Source organism: Carettochelys insculpta, chromosome 7, assembly GCF_033958435.1.
Source record: "Carettochelys insculpta isolate YL-2023 chromosome 7, ASM3395843v1, whole genome shotgun sequence".
Lineage (NCBI taxonomy): Eukaryota > Metazoa > Chordata > Testudines > Carettochelyidae > Carettochelys > Carettochelys insculpta.
In genome coordinates this window covers 75,906,553-75,927,075 of record NC_134143.1, presented here as the reverse complement: position 1 = coordinate 75,927,075, position 20,523 = coordinate 75,906,553, and the positions used below count along the sequence as shown (strand labels likewise).

At 50.9% G+C, this 20,523-nt stretch overlaps 1 protein-coding gene across 2 annotated transcripts in view; it reads right to left on the bottom strand.

Annotated features, from left to right (window-relative positions):
* Positions 1-20,523, bottom strand: part of ABCC2 (ATP binding cassette subfamily C member 2) — a 97,293-nt gene that overhangs the window by 4,144 nt on the left and 72,626 nt on the right. For both annotated transcript variants that reach the window (XM_074999378.1, XM_074999379.1), the window contains 5 exons: positions 13,801-13,927; positions 13,227-13,328; positions 12,897-13,040; positions 1,845-2,003; positions 649-815 (listed from right to left, as the gene is read on the bottom strand). In XM_074999378.1, the coding sequence (XP_074855479.1) occupies positions 649-815; positions 1,845-2,003; positions 12,897-13,040; positions 13,227-13,328; positions 13,801-13,927 (699 nt within the window). The remainder of the gene's footprint in view (positions 1-648; positions 816-1,844; positions 2,004-12,896; positions 13,041-13,226; positions 13,329-13,800; positions 13,928-20,523) is intronic.

Sequence of the window (20,523 nt, the reverse complement as noted above, 5' to 3'; positions counted from 1 at the left end):
AGGCAGACAGCTGCACCACTGCAGTGTCTTCCCAGCTTCCCCCCCATGGCGGGGCTGACAGGAGCAGTTTCCCGGTCCCCAGGAGTGGTGGGGCTCGGGGACCCAGGTGGCAGCCTGGCTTCCCTCCACTGGCAGGCTCTGGGAAACTCCACCTGACATGCAAAATTTGAGTTATGCGAGGTTGCCCAGGAGCACAACTCTTGCGTAACTCAGGGGCCTACTGTATAGCTTGTCTGAAGAATCACTGCCTCCCCACTCATCCTCTTTCTGGGCCACTAACAAATGTATTGTACACCGCTGAACACTTGAGACCTGCTGGCGACTTTTAGCCATACTGAAAAATGGCCATTTAAGCCTGCTTTGTTTCCTAGCCATTCTTTAACCCATGATCATATTTTGCCTCTCCCACCATGAGGACTAGGTTACGTCCACATTCCCCTCTGCACATGCCTTGCCACCCCCATCCCTCCTCCACCTACGCCTTGCTCCCTCCCTCCCCCACCTAGAACCTTTCCCAAAAGCCTTAGGGAGGGTCAGGCATTCCTACAGGGATTTCTGGTGTCTGCGCTGGGCTCTGGGGCAGCAGAGGCATGCTCAGGAGGGATGTTTCTCTGGAGCTGGGCATGCTGGGAGGATTAGCCCACCTACCTCAAGTTCTCGCCTGCTTCGCTCACTTGGTAGGACAGTCCTTCGGGTAGGGCCAGCACATACGTCTTCAGGTGGGCTAGCTCCAGGGCCTTCCAGATCTCCTCATCCGAGTACTGCTCAAAGGGGTCCATATTCATCCGTAAAGTCCCAGAGAACAACACCGGATCCTGCAAGGACAGCACGGGAGGCTCTGATCGAGCCACGTTCAAGGTCCTGCCAGCTCCAGAGCCAGGAGGTGCATGTAAGCCAGTTACAGTTACACGCAAGGGAGACACCAGCACAGCTGCGTCTACGCTGTTGGCCAGAGCTAGCTCTGTGCTACATGCCCAGCCATGCAAACTGGCTGCCCACTATGTCCAGCAGCTGGGTAACATGCACACTGTCTGCAGGGCAGGGTTCGCCGCTGTCTCCACGTGCTTGGCCATGCTGCAGCAGCCACAGCCACAAGCAGAGGGCAGGAAGGGACGGCACCAGCAGGTGGGTCTCAACAGGGTAGGTGCAGAGTACTGGCTGGGTACCCTAGAATTGGAGGCGAGCAGGCTGAGCCTGGGGCTGAACCATGTCTGATACTATTTCCCAGAGTCAGGGCTGGCGCCCACCTTTACTGGACCCTGGGCAATGTGCGTGGGCGCGGGGCCTGCGAGGGGTGGGAGCTTCATTCAGGCGGAAGTGGCAGGGCGAGGGGTTAGCCTTCCCCCACCTCATCAGCCCTCGGCACCGCCTGGACTGCCTGCGCAGGGCCAGGCGGCAATTTAAAGGGCTTGGAGCGCCCGCAGTTGCTGCAGTAGTGACAGAGGCAGCCTGGAGCCCCGGCCATTTTCAACCACTGGGACCCCAACGCAGCTGCCCCCTCCTCCCCCATCCACAGCCCTGCCCACAGAACCCCAGGAGGGAAAGGGGGCAGCTGAGCCCTTGCTGCTAAGCTGGGCCTGTCTAGCTACAGCTGCTTTCAGCTCCACACTGTCCACCAGTGGGGTGCGTGTGCTGGCTGGGGCCCCTCCAGCTCATAGTGACCCCATTAGGCCTTGGCTACCACAAGGGGTTAATAAAAAGAGACTCCCAGGGCATGGCCCTGACACTGGCGCGCCGGGGTGGCTACGGCGAGGCACGGTGCCCCAGCCACACGTGCGCCCCATGGAGAAACCCCTGTCCAGTGGCTGCCAGCTGGGCCTGGGGCTTGCCCAGGCTGTGCTCACCTGGGGGATGATCGTGAGGCTCCGACGGAGGTCGTGGAGGCCGATGGTGGAGATGTCCACCCCATCAATCACAATCGTCCCTCCTGCAGCCTCCAGGATCCGAAAGAGGCAGTTGGTGAGTGAGGATTTCCCAGACCCTGTCCTGCCCACGACCCCGACCTATGGAGACAGTGCCCTGGGCAGTGAGAGGGTGGGTGCTAGGAAGACCTGGCACCAACCCCCCCCCCCGCACTTTAGCTACAGGGGTGGCTCACGGTCGCGCCACCCTTACAAGCCCTGCTTAGTATTGTGGCTCTCCTCCAGCTGCCAGGACTCTGCAGGCACTGCACAGGAGGGGGCCGGCCAACCTCCACGTTGCCCACTGACTGCCTGCCAGCTCGTCTGCTCGCCCAGTGCTTCATTACCCAGGGTTCATTAAGCCCAGGTGCTGCTCCCTGGCCCCTGCCCACCATGCTGCCGGTCCTTGCTCCTCAGCAGCAGTGCTCTGCTCGCAGCCAGGGGGCCATCAATTTCTTCCATCCGTGTGTGGAATAAAACTTATCAGCACTGAGGCAGGTGCAATGTGCACCACCCATAAGCACTTGCTGCCAGATCTGGGCACTCTGCTAATCAGCTGGTGGCACTTTAGTCTCTCCTAGGCAGCCATCCAAGAGCTCGGCTTACAGCGAACATTGGTCACTGCTGCCTAGCTTCCCTGCTTTCACACTCTCGGTGTGCATAAAAGCAGGACAGTGCCCCTTCCAGATGCAGGCTGCATGCAAAGACCCTGCTTGGTGTGTGGGGGTCAGCTCTGTTGACCCTGTGACTCTGGTATCCAGTGGGTTCAGCGCTCTTGAGTTTGTCCCAGCAATGAGCTGAGACTGACAGACAGACTACGCCCACCCTCTGCGCCAGTCTTGGGGCAGGCCTTGCCATTTCAACGAGAAGATGCAGGGAGAAGTTGGGAAGCGACTCCTGAAATCTCCACACCTGACTTGGATCAGACAGACCAGCCAAGTGAATCTAGCAAAAGGGCCAGTCAGACATCACAGACTGACAACATGGTCAGCAAGGAGACAGACAGTTCCCATGTAACTGGCACAATCGCCAGGTGAATTGTAGAGTTAGTAACTCCAACCTACTGAGGTCCTTCCCATGCCATGTGCCTGCAATTGGTGCTGTTTAGGAAAGACAGTCACACAGCTAAAGGGTAGTATTGTACAGCTGTGATTCAGCAAACTGTAAAGAAAGAAGAGCAATGTGGTGAGCGTGAGTTGGGGGTTCAGCTACAGCTAGGGCATGTTTAATATTACTAGAGTGATCAATGCTATAGGGACCTGCGTCATTGAACAGAAATGCCAGCTACATGGGCATAAGAACATAAAAACGGCCATACTGGGTCAGACCAAAGGTCCATCCAGCCCAGTATCCCGTCTGCCGACAGTGGCCAATGCCAGGTGCCCCAGAGAAGGAGAACAGAAGACAATGATCAAGTGATTTATCTCCTGCCATCCATCTCCTGCCCTTGTACTGAAGGCTAGGGGCACCATACTTTATCCCTGGCTAATAGCCATTTATGGACCTAACCTGCAAAAATTTATCGAGCTCTTTTTTTAAACCCTAATAGTGTCCTGGCCTTCACAGCCTCCTCCGGCAAGGAGTTCCACAGGTTGACTGTGCGCTGTGTGAAGAAAAATTTCCTTTTATTAGTTTTGAACCTACTACCCATCAATTTCATTTGGTGTCCCCTAGTTCTTGTATTATGGGAAAAGGTAAATACTTTTTCTATATTCACTTTCTCCACACCATTCATGATTTTATATACCTCTAGCATATTGCCCCTCAATCACCTCTTTTCCAGACTGAAAAGTCCCAGTCTCTCTAGCCTCTCCCCATATGGGACCTGTTCCAAACCCCTAATCATCTTAGTCACCCTTTTCTGAACCTTTTCTAATGCCAATATATCTTTTTTGAGGTGAGGAGACCACATCTGCACGCAGTACTCAAGATGTGGGCGTACCATAATTTTATATAGGGGAAGTATGATATCTTTTGTCTTATTATCGATCCCTTTTTTAATAATTCCTAACATCCTATTTGCTTTACTAACTGCCGCTGCACACTGCGTGGATGTCTTCAGAGAACTAGCCACTATAACTCCAAGATCCCTTTCCTGATCTGTTGTAGCTAAATTTGACCCCATCATGTTGTACGTGTAATTTGGGTTATTTTTTCCAATGTGCATTACCTTACACTTACCCACATTAAATTTCATTTGCCATTTTGCTGCCCAATCACTCAGTTTGCTGAGATCTTTTTGTAGTTCTTCACAATCCCGTTTGGTTTTGACTGTCCTGAACAACTTGGTGTCATCTGCAAACTTTGCCACCTCACTGCTTACCTCATTTTCTAGATCATTGATGAACAAGTTGAACAGGATCGGTCCCAGGACTGACCCCTGGGGAACACCACTAGTTACCCCCCTCCATTGTGAAAATTTACCATTTATTCCAACCCTTTGTTTTCTGTCTTTTAACCAATTCCCGATCCATGAAAGGATCTTTCCTCCTATCCCATGACCGCCTAATTTACATAAAAGACTTTGATGTGACTACAGGAAAGAGCTTTTTAACAGGCCTTTGCAGTGAATGGGGGCGGGGGCAGTAACCTGTAAGTTAAAGTACCAGTTAACGAAAAGGGAGAGGTTAGAAGTGAAGAGGGGCAGGGCCTCTGGGAGGGCATTCTGGTCCGGAATGGAGGACTGAGGCAGGGAGCTGCAGCACAGGCGAGTCTTGGGGATGCTGCGGGTGGGGGGGGGGGGGGGAGTGGGCGCTCACTCCAGCAGCTCCTGCAAGTAATTCCCCAGCCCTGCTACTCCTGGCAGAGGTGCGGCCACAGGGTTCTGCTGCACACAGGCCCACTGTCTATACCTGTGGCACCTGACCACCCTCCCTCCTCCTGCCATGGTTCCCAGCCAGTGAAATGAGATTCATGGAGCCATGGCTCAGGGAGGGGGAACACAGTCAGTATGCCTGCAGAACTGCCTGGCCATGCAACAGCATGGCTGGGGAGCCCTTTGTGTGGGCCACCTCTCCTCAGCTCGTCCCCTGAACCCTCCTGCACCCAAGGCTGGCCCCAATCCCCATCCTCCCTCCCAGAGCACAGCTGCACACTGACTGGCCTTTCACTGCAGTTCCAAAATGCTGGTTAATTTTGTCTGCCAGTTGGTGAAGTGCCAGTTAAAAGGGCTTTTTACTGTAAATACTAGTCATCCAGGTATGGCCCACTTACTCCTGCATGTGACAGACAATAGTTTTTTTTCTCGTGCTTCTCACTGCACCGCAAGAGGTGATGAGGACTTGGGTAAGTGGGGGAAGCCACCACAGTAGCGCTGATTGTAGGAGCTAAGTTTGGGGCAAGTGAGGCCGAGCTGATTCTGTATAGAAAAATGCAAGGCTAGGCAGCTCAGGCATTGGCTAGGGTTTTGATTTCAAATGAGCAGAATTTGAGACATTTGTGGCATTAGGTAAAGATGTCAATAAACTCAAGTGCTCAAGGAAGTAAAAAAATAAAAAACACACCTTGTGAGGAAAGGCACTGAAGTGATTAGGTGTCAGCTGAGAACCAGAGGAATGGGAAAGGAAGTAATCAAGAAAATGCTACTGCAGAGTTTAGGAAATGTAGGAATAAAATGAGAATGGCTAATGCCAAACTGGATTAATGCTTGCTAAGACAATCAGAGTAATCTCTTGATTTACAGGGCAGTCACATCCTGGACAACTGTTGCATAAATTGTGGGGGACTGGGGAGATCCCCGGCATTCCCCTGGCTGGGGGGCAGGGGTGAGCAGTTGGAGCCTCTGCAGAGCTCTGCTGCTGTTCCAGCTGCCCACTTCCCCTGGCTGGGAGAGGCAGCACAGCTGCCAGTTCCAGCTGCCAGTTTCCCCCAGCTTGGCGAAGTGGAAGGGGGCAATTATGTGGACCCTAGCTGGGAAGCACACAGCTGCTTGCGGCGCAGTTTCTCTTGGCTGGGAGAAACCATGCCTCAAGTCTCTGTCTGCACACTGGGCTCCCCGGCTGGGAGAGCCAGGGGCTGGGCAGGGAGGCAGTTTTGATTTGCACTTAACTCGCGTTAATGTGAGAGCGCAAATCAAAATCATGCATGAGGGTTTCCTGTAAAATAGGTGTGGTGTTTTAGTTCCACAAATAAAAAAAAGGACAAGACAAGATGAGCTTGGTCATTTTGCAGTGTAGATGGAAGGAGATTAAAGATAACTTAAGTGTTGCCCAAAAACTAAATGAATGCTTTGCCTCGGTTATCAATAAGGATGATAATCTGTAACGTGTGAAGACTTTACGGCTGAGTGAAATTAGTACATTGACATGGAGATGACCGTGTATGAGGAGGAAGAAAAACTCAAAGAGCTTAAAGCAGTGCTCTTTTCATAAAAAAAAAAAGAGGAGTGGTAATCAGCCAGCTCCCCAGCTTGGGGCTGCCGAGGTTCCCAGCTGAGTGTCATCACCCTCCTAATGAAATAGTATTTCCTAATATCCAATCTAGATGTCTCACACTATAACTTGAGACCATTGTGCCTTGTTCTGCCATACCTCACTCCACCCTCTGTAGAACCCCACTTCAGGAGGTTGAAGTCTGCTATCAAATCGCCCCTCACTCGTCTGATCTCTTCTGCAAACTAAATAAGACCAAATCACTCAGCCTCTCCTCACAGATCATGTGCTCCATGCCCCTAATTATTTTGGTTGCCCTCCGCTGACCCACTCCAATGCATCCTCTCTATATTGGGGAGAGGGGGGCAGAACCGGACACAATACTTCAGATGTGGCCTTACCAGTGCTGAATAGAGAGGAACAAGAACTTCTCTAGATCTACTGGAAATGCTCCTCCTAATACACCCTAGTATGCCAATGGCCTTCTTGGCTACAAGGGCACACTGTTGACTCATATCCAGCCTCTCAGCCACTGTCATCCCCGGGTCCATTTCTGATGCACTGCTACTTAGGCAGCCTGTAACAATGGTTGGGATTCCTCTGTCCCAAGTGCAGGACTCTGAACTTCTCCTTGTTGAACCGCATCACAGAATCACAGGGCTGGAAGGGATCTCAGGAGGTCATCTAGTCCAGCCCCCTGCTTCAAGCAGGATCAACCCACACTAAGTCATCCCAGCCAGGACCTTGTCCGGCCAGGACTTAAAAACCTCGAGGGATGGAGAATCCACCACCTCTGTAGGCAACACATTCCAGTCCTTCACCACCCGCCTGGTGAAGTAGTTTTTCCTAATATCGAACCTACACCTCTCCCTCTTCAACTTCAGACCATTACTCCTTGTTCTGCCATCTGACACCACTGAGAACAGTGTCTCACCCTCCTCTTTAGAGCTCCCCTTCAGGAAGTTGAAGGCTGCTATTAAATCACCCCTAAGTCTTCTCTTCTGTAAACTAAACAAGCCCAAATCCCTCAGCCTATCCTCATAGGTCTTGTGCTCCAGACCCTTAGTCATTTTTGTTGCCCTTCGCTGAACCTACTCCAGCAAATCCACATCCTTTTTATACTGGGCGGCCCAAAACTGGACACAATATTCCAGATGTGGCCTCACCAGTGCAGAATAAAGACGAATAACTACCTCTCTAGATCTGCTCGAAATGCTCCTCCTAATGCACCCCAGTATGCCGTTAGCTTTCTTGGCTACAAGGGCACACTGTTTACTGATATCCAGCCTTTCATCCACCATAACCCCTAGGTCCCTTTCCATCATAGTGCTGCTGAGCCAGTCGGTCCCCAGCCTGTAACAATGTTTGGGATTCTTCGGCCCCAGTGCAGGACTCTACACTTCTCCTTATTGAATCGCATCAGATTTCTTTTGGCCCAGTCCTCCAGTTTATCCAGGTCCCTCTGGATTCTCTCTTTACCCTCCAATGAATCTACCTCTCCCCCTAGTTTTGTGTCATCTGCAAACTTGCTGAGGGTGCAATCCAGTCCCTCATCCAGGTCATTAATAAAGATATTGAATAACACTGGCCCCAGGACCGAGCCTTGCGGCATGCCGCTTAAAACAGACTGCCATCCAGCTATTGAGCCATTGACCACTACCTGTTGGGCCCGACCATCAAGCCAGCTTTCTATCTTATAGTCCAAGGATCCAATCCATATTTCCTTAACTTATGGAGAAGAATGTTGTGGGAGACCGTACCAAAAGCCTTGGTGAAGTCAAGGTATATCACATCCACTGACTTCCCCATGTCCACAGAGCTTGTTACCTCTGATAGAAGCTAATCAGATTGGTCAGGCAGGACTTGCCCCTGGTGAATCCATGTTGGCTACTTTTGATCATTTTCCCCTCTTCCAAGTGATCCAAAACGGATTCCTTGAGGATTCCCTCCATTATTTTCCCAGGGATTGAAGTAAGGCTGACGGGTCTACAGTTCCCTGGATTGTCCTTCTTTCCTTTTTTAAAGATGGGCACTATGTTTGCCTTCTTCCAGTCATCCGGTATCTCACCTGATCTCCAAGAGTCTTCAAGGATAATGGCCAAAGGTTCAGCAATGACCTCTGCCAATTCCCTCAGTACCCTGGGGTGCATTAAATTCAGACCCATGGACTTGTGCACATCTAGTTTTTCTAGATAGCTCAGAACTTGTTCCTTCCCCACAGATGGCTGCCCTCCACCTTCCCATACTGCATCATCTAGGACCGTCATGTGGAAGTTGACTTTGTCCATGAAGACTGAGGCAAAGAAAGCATTGAGTACTTCAGCTTTTCCTGCATCGTCTGTCACTAGGTTACCTCCCTCATCCAGTAATGACCCCACACCTTCTCCGATAACCCGTTTATTGTTAACATGCCTGTAGAAACCCTTCTTGTTACTCTTCACATCCCTTGCCAGCTGCAGTTCCAATTGCACTTTCGCTTTCCTGATTACTGCCCGGCATTCTCCAGCCATATGTTTATACTCCTCCTTAGTCAACTGTCCACGTTTCCATTTCTTGTATGCATCTTTTTTGAATTTAAGCTGACTAAGGATTTCCCTGTTAAGCCAAGCTGGTTGCCTACCATGTTTGCATTTCTTACTATGCAGCGGGATTGTTTGTTCCTGTGCCTTCAGCAAGACTTCTTTAAAATACTGCCAGTTGTCTTCAACTCTTTTCCCCTTCACCTTCGTTTCCCAAGGGATCCTGCTCATCCGTTCTCTCAGGCAGTCAAAGTCTGCTCTTCTGAAATCAAGGGTCTGTATGTTACTGCTCACCTTTCTTACCTTTGTCCGGATCATGAAATCTAGGATGTCATGGTCGCTGCAGCCCAGGTTCCCTCTCACTTCTATTTCTTCTACTAGTTCTTCCGTGTTTGTGAGTAGCAGGTCAAGTTGCACATGGCCCCTGGTCGGTTCCTTCAGCACTTGTACCAAGAAGTTATCCCCAACATTCTCCAAAAACTTCCTGGATCAGATTTCTTTTGTCGCAGTCCTGCAATTTGTCTAGGTCACTCTGGACCCTGTCCCTACCCTCCAACGTATCTACCTGTCCTCCTAGCTTTGTGTCATCTGCAAATTTGCTGAGGGTGCAAGCCAACCCCTTGTCCAGCTCAGTAATAAAGATGTTGAGCGGTACTGGCCCTAGAACTGATCCTTGGGGCTCTCCACTCCAGCCAGACTTTGATCAACCAGTCGTTGATCACAACCTGTTTGGCCCGACCATCTAGTCAGTTTTCTATCCACCTTTTATCAACTATCCATTTAACTATCCATGATTCCAGCAGAGGAGTTGTAATCAGGGGATTTACAACACTATGCCTAGGTGTATGTCTACACTTACCAGAAGATTGGCTCCTCCAGGGTTATCTTCCAGGGTATGGTTTTGCACGCCTAGTGGTGGGGACATGTTAAATTTAACCATCAGGGCTCTACCATCAGCCCTGGTATGCCTCACTGTTGTGAGAAGTAAGGGAGATTGACGGCAGTTTCTCCCATCAATCTCCCAATGTGGGGGTGGCCAGAAAACCTGATGTTCAATATGTTGATTCCAGCTATGCAATTGTTGTGCTGGACTTGCGTATCTTAGGTCAACTTTCCAGCTTACTTTAGACCTGGCCTAAGTCTGCACTGGCAATTAAATAACAAAACCTTTGTCAGTCAGAAGTGTTAATCTCTCCTCTACCCCCAAAACACAGAAGTTTTGCTATAGCAAGTGCCAGTGTGGACAGTGGGTTGTTGGCAGTCTCTCTCTCTCTCTCTCTCTCTTTCTCTCCCCCACTCTCTCTCCCCCCCCACCCCCTAGCAGCTCATTGGGGATAGCACTAGACTGTCAGCAAAAGGGCCTTTGCCTTTCTCCACTGCCACCTATGCTGAAAGCAGCAAGAACACTGGAAAGGGAAACATGTCAGCTGAGGAACCTGGTTCCAGGCGTGGAAAGGGATGCCTGTGTACTGAGATTTGTGACAGTCAGTGGGGTGAGAAAACTGCTTGAGCCAAACACCGTCCAGACTAATAAGGGTTAAGATTTAGATTGGACACTTACTTTCTTTTCTTTAGCGACTAGCTCTGATCTTTTAGAACCACTTACAATCCAGCTTTCTGTACTTGTGGGTGATGTGCGTGGGAAAGCTTTGCTCAGTTTACAAAGGCTGGTGTATGACCCTCCACACTGTGGTTGCTGGGCAGGATAGCACAGCTCTGGGGTGCAAGGGTGGATGTGGTGGGTGGGGGAATTGGTTGATTCCTTTCTCTGAATGATTTGTAAAAGGATCTGGGAGGGGGGCTTCCCACGCTATTGTGCTGAGTGATACCATCTCCTGGAGGGGTTTGCTGCTTGCACTGGTGCTCCAGCTCAGGCTGGAGAGTAAAGCAGCACCCCAGTTCCAGGGTGTACCCTAGACATACATCCCATCACAGTACTACATGGGATGTTACTATTTAGAGAAGAAGGGGATTAGTACAAGACTTACAAGGCTAGTAAGGAGCTGGCTAAAGGGGAGAAGGTAACTGAGTGTGCTAAAAAGTGAACTATCACAGTTAAAGAGCTCACTAGTGCAGTTCTTCAAGGGCCTGATCTTATTCAGTACTTTTATTAATACGAATGACCTTGGCACAAAACACATACACATCCTTGTAGAGAGCAGTGACAGATGGGGATGAAATTCAATAGAATAAAAGTGTAAGCTCATGCATTTAGGATCTTATATTGATCCAGGCTGGAAGTGACGGAGGAGAAGAGAGACCTGGATGTGTAGCAGTGCTGACAGCTGCAAGGGTGGAAGCGGGGAGGCTTATCATAGCAAGTTCCTCCAGACACAGCGCTCTGTGGCATTTCAAAGGGGCCTGGGGGCAATTACCCCCCCCTTTGCTCCCCATCAGTGGGCTTGTGGATGTGTGAGTTGAGCACAGGATGCCAAGCTACCAATGTGCTGTAGCTGCAAAAAAGTCCAAGTGCTCTTATGCTGGATCAGGCAAGGCATGCCAGTACAGAGAGAGGAGTGCTAATGTCACTGTGCCGGGCACTCGTCTGGAGTACAGGTCCCTTTCTGCCCCTCCATGGTCAAGAAGAATGAATGCAAAGTGGAACAGGTGCAGAAAAGTGGTGCTGGGTGAGCCTGGGAATGGAAGGAATGTTTGAGGAGCATCACCTGGAACAGCCTGGTTTGCTTCACTTACCTGGGGGGAAATTTAGAAGGTTTCTAGCCAGTGGAGGAGGAGGCACTGGAACAGGAGTTATGGGGAGAGGCAAACAACCAAATGGGTTCTGAGAAAGCACTGGGAACATTCAGAAGCATGGCGGTGTGCAGGGTTGCTTGTGATACGCTTTCACTCACTGGGCAGCAAAATGGCAGATGAAATTAATTGTTGATAAGTGCAGCACAATGTGCACTAGAAAACGTAATCCCCACTAAACACATGACATGGCAGGGTCTGAGTTAGTGGCTGCCACTCAAGAAACAGATCTTGGAATCAGTCTGCAGCTCTCTGAGGCCATCTGCCCAATGAACAGCATAAGTCAAAAACGTAATGATCTATACCAACTAGGAAAGGGGAAGCTAACCAGAAAGAAAATATCATAATGCCACTCTATAAATCTAAGCTTCACACGCCTCTTGAATACTGTGGTTGCCACATTTCAAAAAAGGTATATTAAGGTTGGAAAAGGTACAGAAAAAGACAACAAAAATATTTAGGGGGCATGGAACAGATTTCATGTGATGAGAAATTAGACTGGGCTAGACCATCCTTCTGAAGTATGGGGCACTGCTCATCATCGGAAGACCGGGCTAGATGGCCATTGGTCTGACCCAGTGTCACCGTTCTTATGCGCTTGTAGTGAGGAGCAGAGTTTGGAAGCCCAGGGGAGCCCTTCCAGCTGATGTCTTATGCTCTTAAGGCTCACACTTCAGGGCTTCATCCAGTCTCCCAGGGGGGTCAGCAAGGAACTTTTCCTTTCCCTCAGTGTATTCTGTGGGAGTCTTAGGAGTTGTCTCCTGCTCTTGACCATAAGGTCTGACAATAGGCTGGAGATGAGCCGCGGGATGAGGAGGCAGGGCTCTGAGGAGCGCTCCTCCTTTCGTGTGCTTGGCTGGCTGGCTCTAGCTCTCGTGCTCAGAGTCTGACTTGGGGTTGGGAAGGATTTTCTTCTGGTCAGACTGGCAGTAACCTCGGGTGTTTTTTACCTTCCTGGGCAGCATGTGGGTCACTTGCCAGCATTATATTGGTACATCGCTCAGCTACTTCCCTGTCACTGCAGGAGCCTGGGGAACTGATGCACCTCAGCAGCTCCGCTCCTCTGCTGCAGCACATCACCCAGTCTCCTGACGCTGTTAGAGTTTGCTCTGATTTTGGTTGTGGGCCTTTGTGGGCAAGTGCTGGGTGGAGCGGGTGGCCTGTGATCCATGCAGGGTCAGATGAGATAACCTGGCCTCAAACACTCGGCCTCGCTCTGAGATGAAGGGATTCTGCTGGCTCTGATCTGGATCAGAAGACCTTCAATCCCTCACCCTCACCCATTCGTTCTTTCCACCTCTGACCAGCAGCTGATGGCAAAGCGCCACCAGGCCTCTGGTGCGGAGGCTCCGTACCTTTTCGGTGCTGCCAATCTCACAGGTGAGCCCATGGAGAACCAGGTCCAGCTCAGGTCGGTACCGGACCTGGTAGTCAGTAATCTGGATCTCGCCTCTGCTAGGCCAGCCAGGGGGCGGTCGCTGCTCCGTCACCCACTGAGCCTGGGGGTGGAGAAGGAGTGTTGAAAGGACATGCCTGATAACTAACAGGAACTGTGGTGCAAAACACTCTGGGAAGCAACATGGCCATGAAGTGAGATTTGCAGAGAAGCAGAGGCTCCCCCTTCTCACTGCTCCCTGCATTGCTACCCCCCACATCCACCAGTCGCTCTCCTGACCCCGGCCTACCTCATTCTCCACCTCCGTGTACTCATGCACTCGCTCCACTGCCACTATGTTGGTCTCCAGCTCCGACGTCATCCGCACCAGCCAGTTCAGCGTCTGAGTTATCTGCACAGCAGAGACCGGAGTCCTGATCCTGGCCCTGACCTAGACACCCAAACCCTCCCGCTTTCTTGGGGCCCATGCCCCTGGCAGGAGCATGGCCCATCTGACACTGTCCTACCTAAATGCCCCAGGCAGCAGGACTCCCAACCTTGTAGCATCCCACTGCATCCACCACCAGTGCTCCAAGCAGGACAGATCCCTTCCCAGCCCCGTTGTGGCCCAGGACCCACAGAGGCTGTCACACCTCCCCCTCACTGTGGGAACACTGTTATCTTGGCACTGTCCACCAGCATTGCCACAGCACTGTCCCCCTCCCACATGGCAGCCCCAGCAGCAGTGCCTTTTGGCTGGTTGACCACACTGCAGCACCTTCCTGCCAAAGGCAGAAAGCAGCCTGGGAGGCTCTGCCACCCACAGCAGCCCTGCGCCCAGGGGGAGAGCAGAGCAGAAAGGCCCCCCAAGAAGCCTGACTCACGTTGAGCGCCGAGGAGATGGAGAGCCCAACAATACCACTCTGCAGAAAGTCCCTCTCAGTCACTGCCAGGAGAGCCGCAAAGAAAACCACCAGGTTCCCAATACACTCCAGGCGGACAGCCAGCCACCTGCACCAGGAACAGCACAGCAGTAAGCCATGGGCAAGAAACACCCGCCTGCTCCTATGCTCGTGTGCAGGGGCACTTATAGGGAACAGCATCGCTGCCATTCCTGGCCACCCAGAAGGCCCAATGGTTCAGCCCCCATCCCCCATTTGCTCACAGCCCTGTCACACTCTAATCCTAACCCTGTCACACCCTAACCCTGTTACAGCTATACAAAACAAACCTGTCACATCCTAACCCTGTTACAGCTATACTAAACAACCCTCTCACACCCTAACCCTGTCACACCCTAATTCTAACCCTGTCACACCCTAACCCTGTTACAGCTATACTAAACAACCCTCTCACACCCTAACCCTGTCACACTCTAATCCTAACCCTGTCACACCCTAACCCTGTTACAGCTATACGAAACAAACCTGTCACATCCTAACCCTGTTACAGCTATACTAAACAACCCTCTCACACCCTAACCCTGTCACACCCTAATTCTAACCCTGTCACACCCTAACCCTGTTACAGCTATACTAAACAACCCTCTAACACCCTAACCCTGTCACACTCTAATCCTAACCCTGTCACATCCTAACCCTATCACACCCTAATTCTAACCCTGTCACACCCTAACCCTGTTACAGCTATACTAAACAACCCTCTCACACCCTAACCCTGTCACACTCTAATCCTAACCCTGTCACACCCTAACCCTGTTACAGCTATACGAAACAAACCTGTCACATCCTAACCCTGTTACAGCTATACTAAACAACCCTCTAACACCCTAACCCTGTCACACTCTAATCCTAACCCTGTCACACCCTAACCCTGTTACAGCTATACAAAACAAACCTGTCACATCCTAACCCTGTTACAGCTATACTAAACAACCCTCTCACACCCTAACCCTGTCACACCCTAATTCTAACCCTGTCACACCCTAACCCTGTTACAGCTATACTAAACAACCCTCTAACACCCTAACCCTGTCACACTCTAATCCTAACCCTGTCACATCCTAACCCTATCACACCCTAATTCTAACCCTGTCACACCCTAACCCTGTTACAGCTATACTAAACAACCCTCTCACACCCTAACCCTGTCACACTCTAATCCTAACCCTGTCACACCCTAACCCTGTTACAGCTATACGAAACAAACCTGTCACATCCTAACCCTGTTACAGCTATACTAAACAACCCTCTAACACCCTAACCCTGTCACACTCTAATCCTAACCCTGTCACACCCTAACCCTGTTACAGCTATTCGAAACAAACCTGTCACATCCTAACCCTGTTACAGCTATACTAAACAACCCTCTAACACCCTAATCCTGTCACACCCTAATTCTAACCCTGTCACACCCTAACCCTGTTACAGCTATACTAAACAACCCTCTAACACCCTAACCCTGTTACAGCTATACGAAACAAACCTGTCACATCCTAACCCTGTTACAGCTATACTAAACAACCCTCTAACACCCTAACCCTGTCACACCCTAATTCTAACCCTGTCACACCCTAACCCTGTTCCAGCTATACTAAACAACCCTCTCACACCCTAACCCTGTCACACTCTAATCCTAACCCTGTCACACCCTAACCCTGTTACAGCTATACGAAACAAACCTGTCACATCCTAACCCTGTTACAGATATACTAAACAACACTCTAACACCCTAACCTTGTCACACCCTAATTCTAACCCTGTCACACCCAAACCAAGTTACAGCTATACTAAACAACCCTCTAACACCCTAACCCTGTCACACTCTAATCCTAACCCTGTCACATCCTAACCCTATCGCACCCTAATTCTAACCATGTCACACCCTAACCCTGTTCCAGCTATACTAAACAACCCTCTCACACCCTAAACCTGTCACACTCTAATCCTAACCCTGTCACACCCTAACCCTGTTACAGCTATACGAAACAAACCTGTCACATCCTAACCCTGTTACAGATATATTAAACAACCCTCTAACACCCTAACCCTGTCACACACTAATCCTAACCCTGTCACACCCTAACCCTGTTCCAGCTATACTAAACAACCCTCTCACACCCTAACCCTGTCACACTCTAATCCTAACCCTGTCACACCCTAACCCTGTTACAGCTATACGAAACAAACCTGTCACATCACTAAACAACACTCTAACACCCTAATCCTGTCACACTCTAATCCTAACCCTGTCACATCCTAACCCTATCACACCCTAATTCTAACCCTGTCACACCCTAACCCTGTTCCAGCTATACTAAACAACCCTCTCACACCCTAACCCTGTCACACTCTAATCCTAACCCCCTCACACCTTTACTAAACAACCCTCTCACATCCTAACCCTGTTACAGTTATACTAAACAATACTGTCACACCCTAACCCTGTCACACACTAATTTTAACCCTCTCACATACTTACTAAACAAACCTGTCACACCCTAATCCTAACCCTCTCACACCCGAATCCTGTTACAGCTATACTAAACAACCCTCTCACATCCTAAACCTGTCACACTCTAATCCTAACCCTCTCACATCCTAACCCTATCACACCCTAATTCTAACCCTGTCACACCCTAATCCTGTTACAGCTACACTACACAACCCTGTCACACCCTAACCCTCTCACACCTTTACTAAACAACCCTGTCACACCCTAAACCTCTCACACCTTCACTAAACAACGCTGTCACATCCTAACCCTGTCACACCCTAATCCTGTTACAGCTATACTAAACTATCCTGTCACACCCTAATCTTAACCCTGTCACATCCTAACCCTGTCACATCCTTGCTAAACAACCCTGTCACACCCTAACCCTCTCACACCTTTACTAAACAAACCTGTCACACCCGAATCCAAAGCCTATCACACCCTAACCCTGTCACACACTAATCCTAACCCTGTCACACCCTAACCCTGTCACACCCTAATCCTAACTCTGTCATGCCCTAATCCTGTTACAGCTATACTAAACAACTCTGTCACACCCTAACCCTGCCGCACCCTAATCGTAACCCTGTCACACCCTAACCCTAACTCTGTCGTGCCCTAATCCTGTTACAGCTATACTAAACAACCCTGCCACACCCTAATCATAACCCTGTCACACCCTAACCCTGTCACATCCTAATCCTAACCCTGTCACACCCTACCTTATCTGCGCCCTAAGAACGCCCAGCTGGCAAGCACAGGGGCAGAAGGTTTGCAGAAATGTGGTGGTGGTGCCAAGAATTCCCAGAGTCCACCTCCCCCCGCACCTCAAAACACCCTTCCCCGCCCACCTAAGGCTCTAGGAGGGTGTTTGGGTGGGCTAAGGCTGCGCCCCCCCCCCCAACACTCACTGGCAGCGGTTGGGAAAGTGCAGCAAGAAAGCCACCACGCATGCTGCGTGCCGGCCACGCAGCTACACTGCCTGCTGGGGGTGGGCGGGGGGGCAGGGCGGTCCTGCCCCTCCTCTGGCATGGTGTCAGCTGGGCTGCCTTGCTGCATTCCCCACCTCGGCCAGCTAGTCTCTCCGGCCCAGCTAGTCACCCGATGGCTGCAGGACGGCCCCTCCTACCTTGTGCCAACCCAAATGTCACTGGCAGAGGGGTGCAGGCTCTGGGAGGGTATTTGGGTGCTGGGTGCAGGCTGTGGGATGGGGGAGGGAACTGGGTTGCAGGAGATGGTGCCTGGTGCAGGTGTCACCACCCACAGGCAGACTAGAACCTCTGAAGCTTAGTGCAGGAGCCTCTCCAGTGTGAGCTAACAACCAGCCAGCTCTCAGCTAAGGCTATACAGGAGACAGAGTCTTTCGCTCTGTAAATGCTTTAGGTGCCACTACATGGGACAGTGACCCACATCCCCAGTGTATGGATTACAGGGGCTCTGGGCAGGAGCTTGGGTGCACAAGGGGAAGAAGGGTCAGACTCTGGAAGGAGGTTTGAATGCAGGATCTTCCCCGAGCATGGTGGGTGCTAGCTCTGAAAGGGAGTTTGGGTGTAGGCATGGATGAGGGGTTGGGCCATGGGAGGCATGTTGGTGTGTGTGGGGAGTGGCAGTGGAGGGGTGCGGAATAGCTGGCTGGCACTGAACCCATTCAAAACTGAGGGAAGTACCGTGTAGGATTCATAGAACAAAGCAGTCATCTTTGGTTGATGGGTCACATGTGCAAGTGGTCAGTTCAGGTTGCAGTCCAGGAGAACTTTGGTCCCTCCCTGGCACTGAGCTGTCACACTGCAAACACTGGCAGGCATGCTTTCTATCACTGCCAGCTGGCTGGAGACTCCATCTACCCTGGCAGCTGAATCATAGATTCACAGAATCAGAGAACAACAGAGCTGGAAGAGACCTAAAAAACCCATCGAGTCCAGCCCCCTGCTCCAGGCAGGACCAAACCCATGAGATCAGCCCAGCCAGGGCTTTGTTGAGGTGAGACTTAAACACCTCCAGGGACGGAGACTCCACTACTTCCCTGGGTAGACCATTCCAATGCTTCACCACCCTCCTAGTTAAAAAAGGTTTTCCTAATGTTGAATCTGGACCTTCCCAACCCCAACTTGAGACCATTGTTCCATATTCTGCCATCCGTGACCCCTGTGAACAGCCTCTCTCCAGCCTCTTTGCAGCCTCCCTTCAGTAAGTTGAAGGCTGTTATCAAGTCCCGCCTCTGTCTTCTCTTCTGCAGACTAAACAGTCCCAATTCCTTCAACCTTTCTTCTTAAGTCATATGCTCCAGCCCCCTAATTAGTTTGGTCGCCCTCCGCTGGACCCTCTCCAGTGTGTCCACATCCTTCCTATAACTGGGGGCCCAGAACAGGGCACAGTACTCCAGATGCGGCCTCACCAAAGCCGAATAACGAGGAATAATCACTTCTCTGGATCTACTGGCAACGCCCCTCTTGATGCAACCTCACATGCCATTAGCTTTCTTGGCTACAATGGCACACTGTTGACTCATGTCCAGCTTCTCGTCCACTACAACTCCCAGGTCCTTTTCTGCAGAATTACTACTGAGCCAGTCAGACCCCAGCCTGTAACAACACTTGGGATTCTTCCAGCCCAAGTGCAGGACTCTGCACTTGTCCTATTGAACCTCATCAGATTTCTTGCAGCCCAGTCTTCCAATTTGTCTAAGTCACTCTGGACCTTATCCCTACCCTCCAGCGTATCTACCTCTCCCCCTAGCTTAGTGTCATCCGCAAACGTGCTGAGGGTGCCATCCAACCCCTCATTCAGGTCATTGATAAACATGTTGAACAGAATAGGACCCAGAACTGAACCTTGGGGCACTCCACTAGAAACAGACCGCCATCCCGACATTGAGCCATTGATCACTCCTCGCTGGGCCAGACATTCTAGCCAGCCTTCTATCCATCTCACCATCCATTTATCCAATCCACATTCCTTCAACTTGCTGACAAGAATATTGTGGGAGACTGTAACAAAAGCTTTGCTAAAGTCCAGATAAATCACATCCATTGATTTTCCCCTATCCACAGAGCCAGTTATCTCATCATAGAAACTAATCAGATTGGTCAGGCATGACTTGCCCTTCGTGAATCCATGCTGACTATTCCTGATCACTCTCCCCTCCTCCAAGTGCCTCAAATTGACTTCCTTGAGGAGCCCCTCCATGATTTTTCCAGGGACTGATGTAAGACTGACTGGCCTACAGTTCCCTGGATCATCCTTCTTCCCTTTTTTAAAGATGGGCACTACCTTTGCCTTTTTCCAATCGTCTGGGATCTCTCCCGATTGCCACGACTTTTCAAAGATAATGGCCAAGGGCTCGTCAACGACATAGTCCAACTCCCTCAGAACCCTAGGATGTATTAGGTCTGGGCCCATGGATTTATGTACATTTAGCTTTTTTAGATAGCTCCTAACAGCTGTGTCTACACGTGCACGCTACTTCGAAGTAGCGGCACCAACTTCGAAATAGCGCCCGTTGCGGCTACACGCGTCGGGCGCTATTTTGAAGTTAACTTCGACGTTAGGCGGCGAGACGTCGAAGTCGCTAACCTCATGAGGGGATCGGAATAGTGCCCTACTTCGACGTTCAACGTCGAAGTAGGGACCGTGTAGACGATCCGCGTCCCGCAACGTCGAAATTGCTGGGTCCTCCATGGTGGCCATCAGCTGGGGGGTTGAGAGATGCTCTCTCTCCAGCCCCTGTGGGGCTCTATGGTCACCGTGGGCAGCAGCCCCTAGCCCAGGGCTTCTGGCTGCTTCTGCGGCAGCTGGGGATTTATGCTGCAGGCACAGGGTCTGCAACCAGTTGTCAGCTCTGTGTATCTTGTGTTGTTTAGTGCAACTGTGTCTGGGAGGGGCCCTTTAAGGGAGCGGCTTGCTGTTGAGTCCGCCCTGTGACCCTGTCTGCAGCTGTGCCTGGCACCCTTATTTCGATGTGTGCTGCTTTGGCGTGTAGACGTACCCTCGCAATGCCTATTTCGATGTGGTGCCGCGCAACGTCGAAGTTGAACATCGACGTTGCCAGCCCTGGAGGACGTGTAGACGGTTGCTACATCGAAATAAGCTATTTCGATGTTGGCTTCACGTGTAGACGTAGCCAACCTGTTCTTTCCCCACCAGAGGCTGTC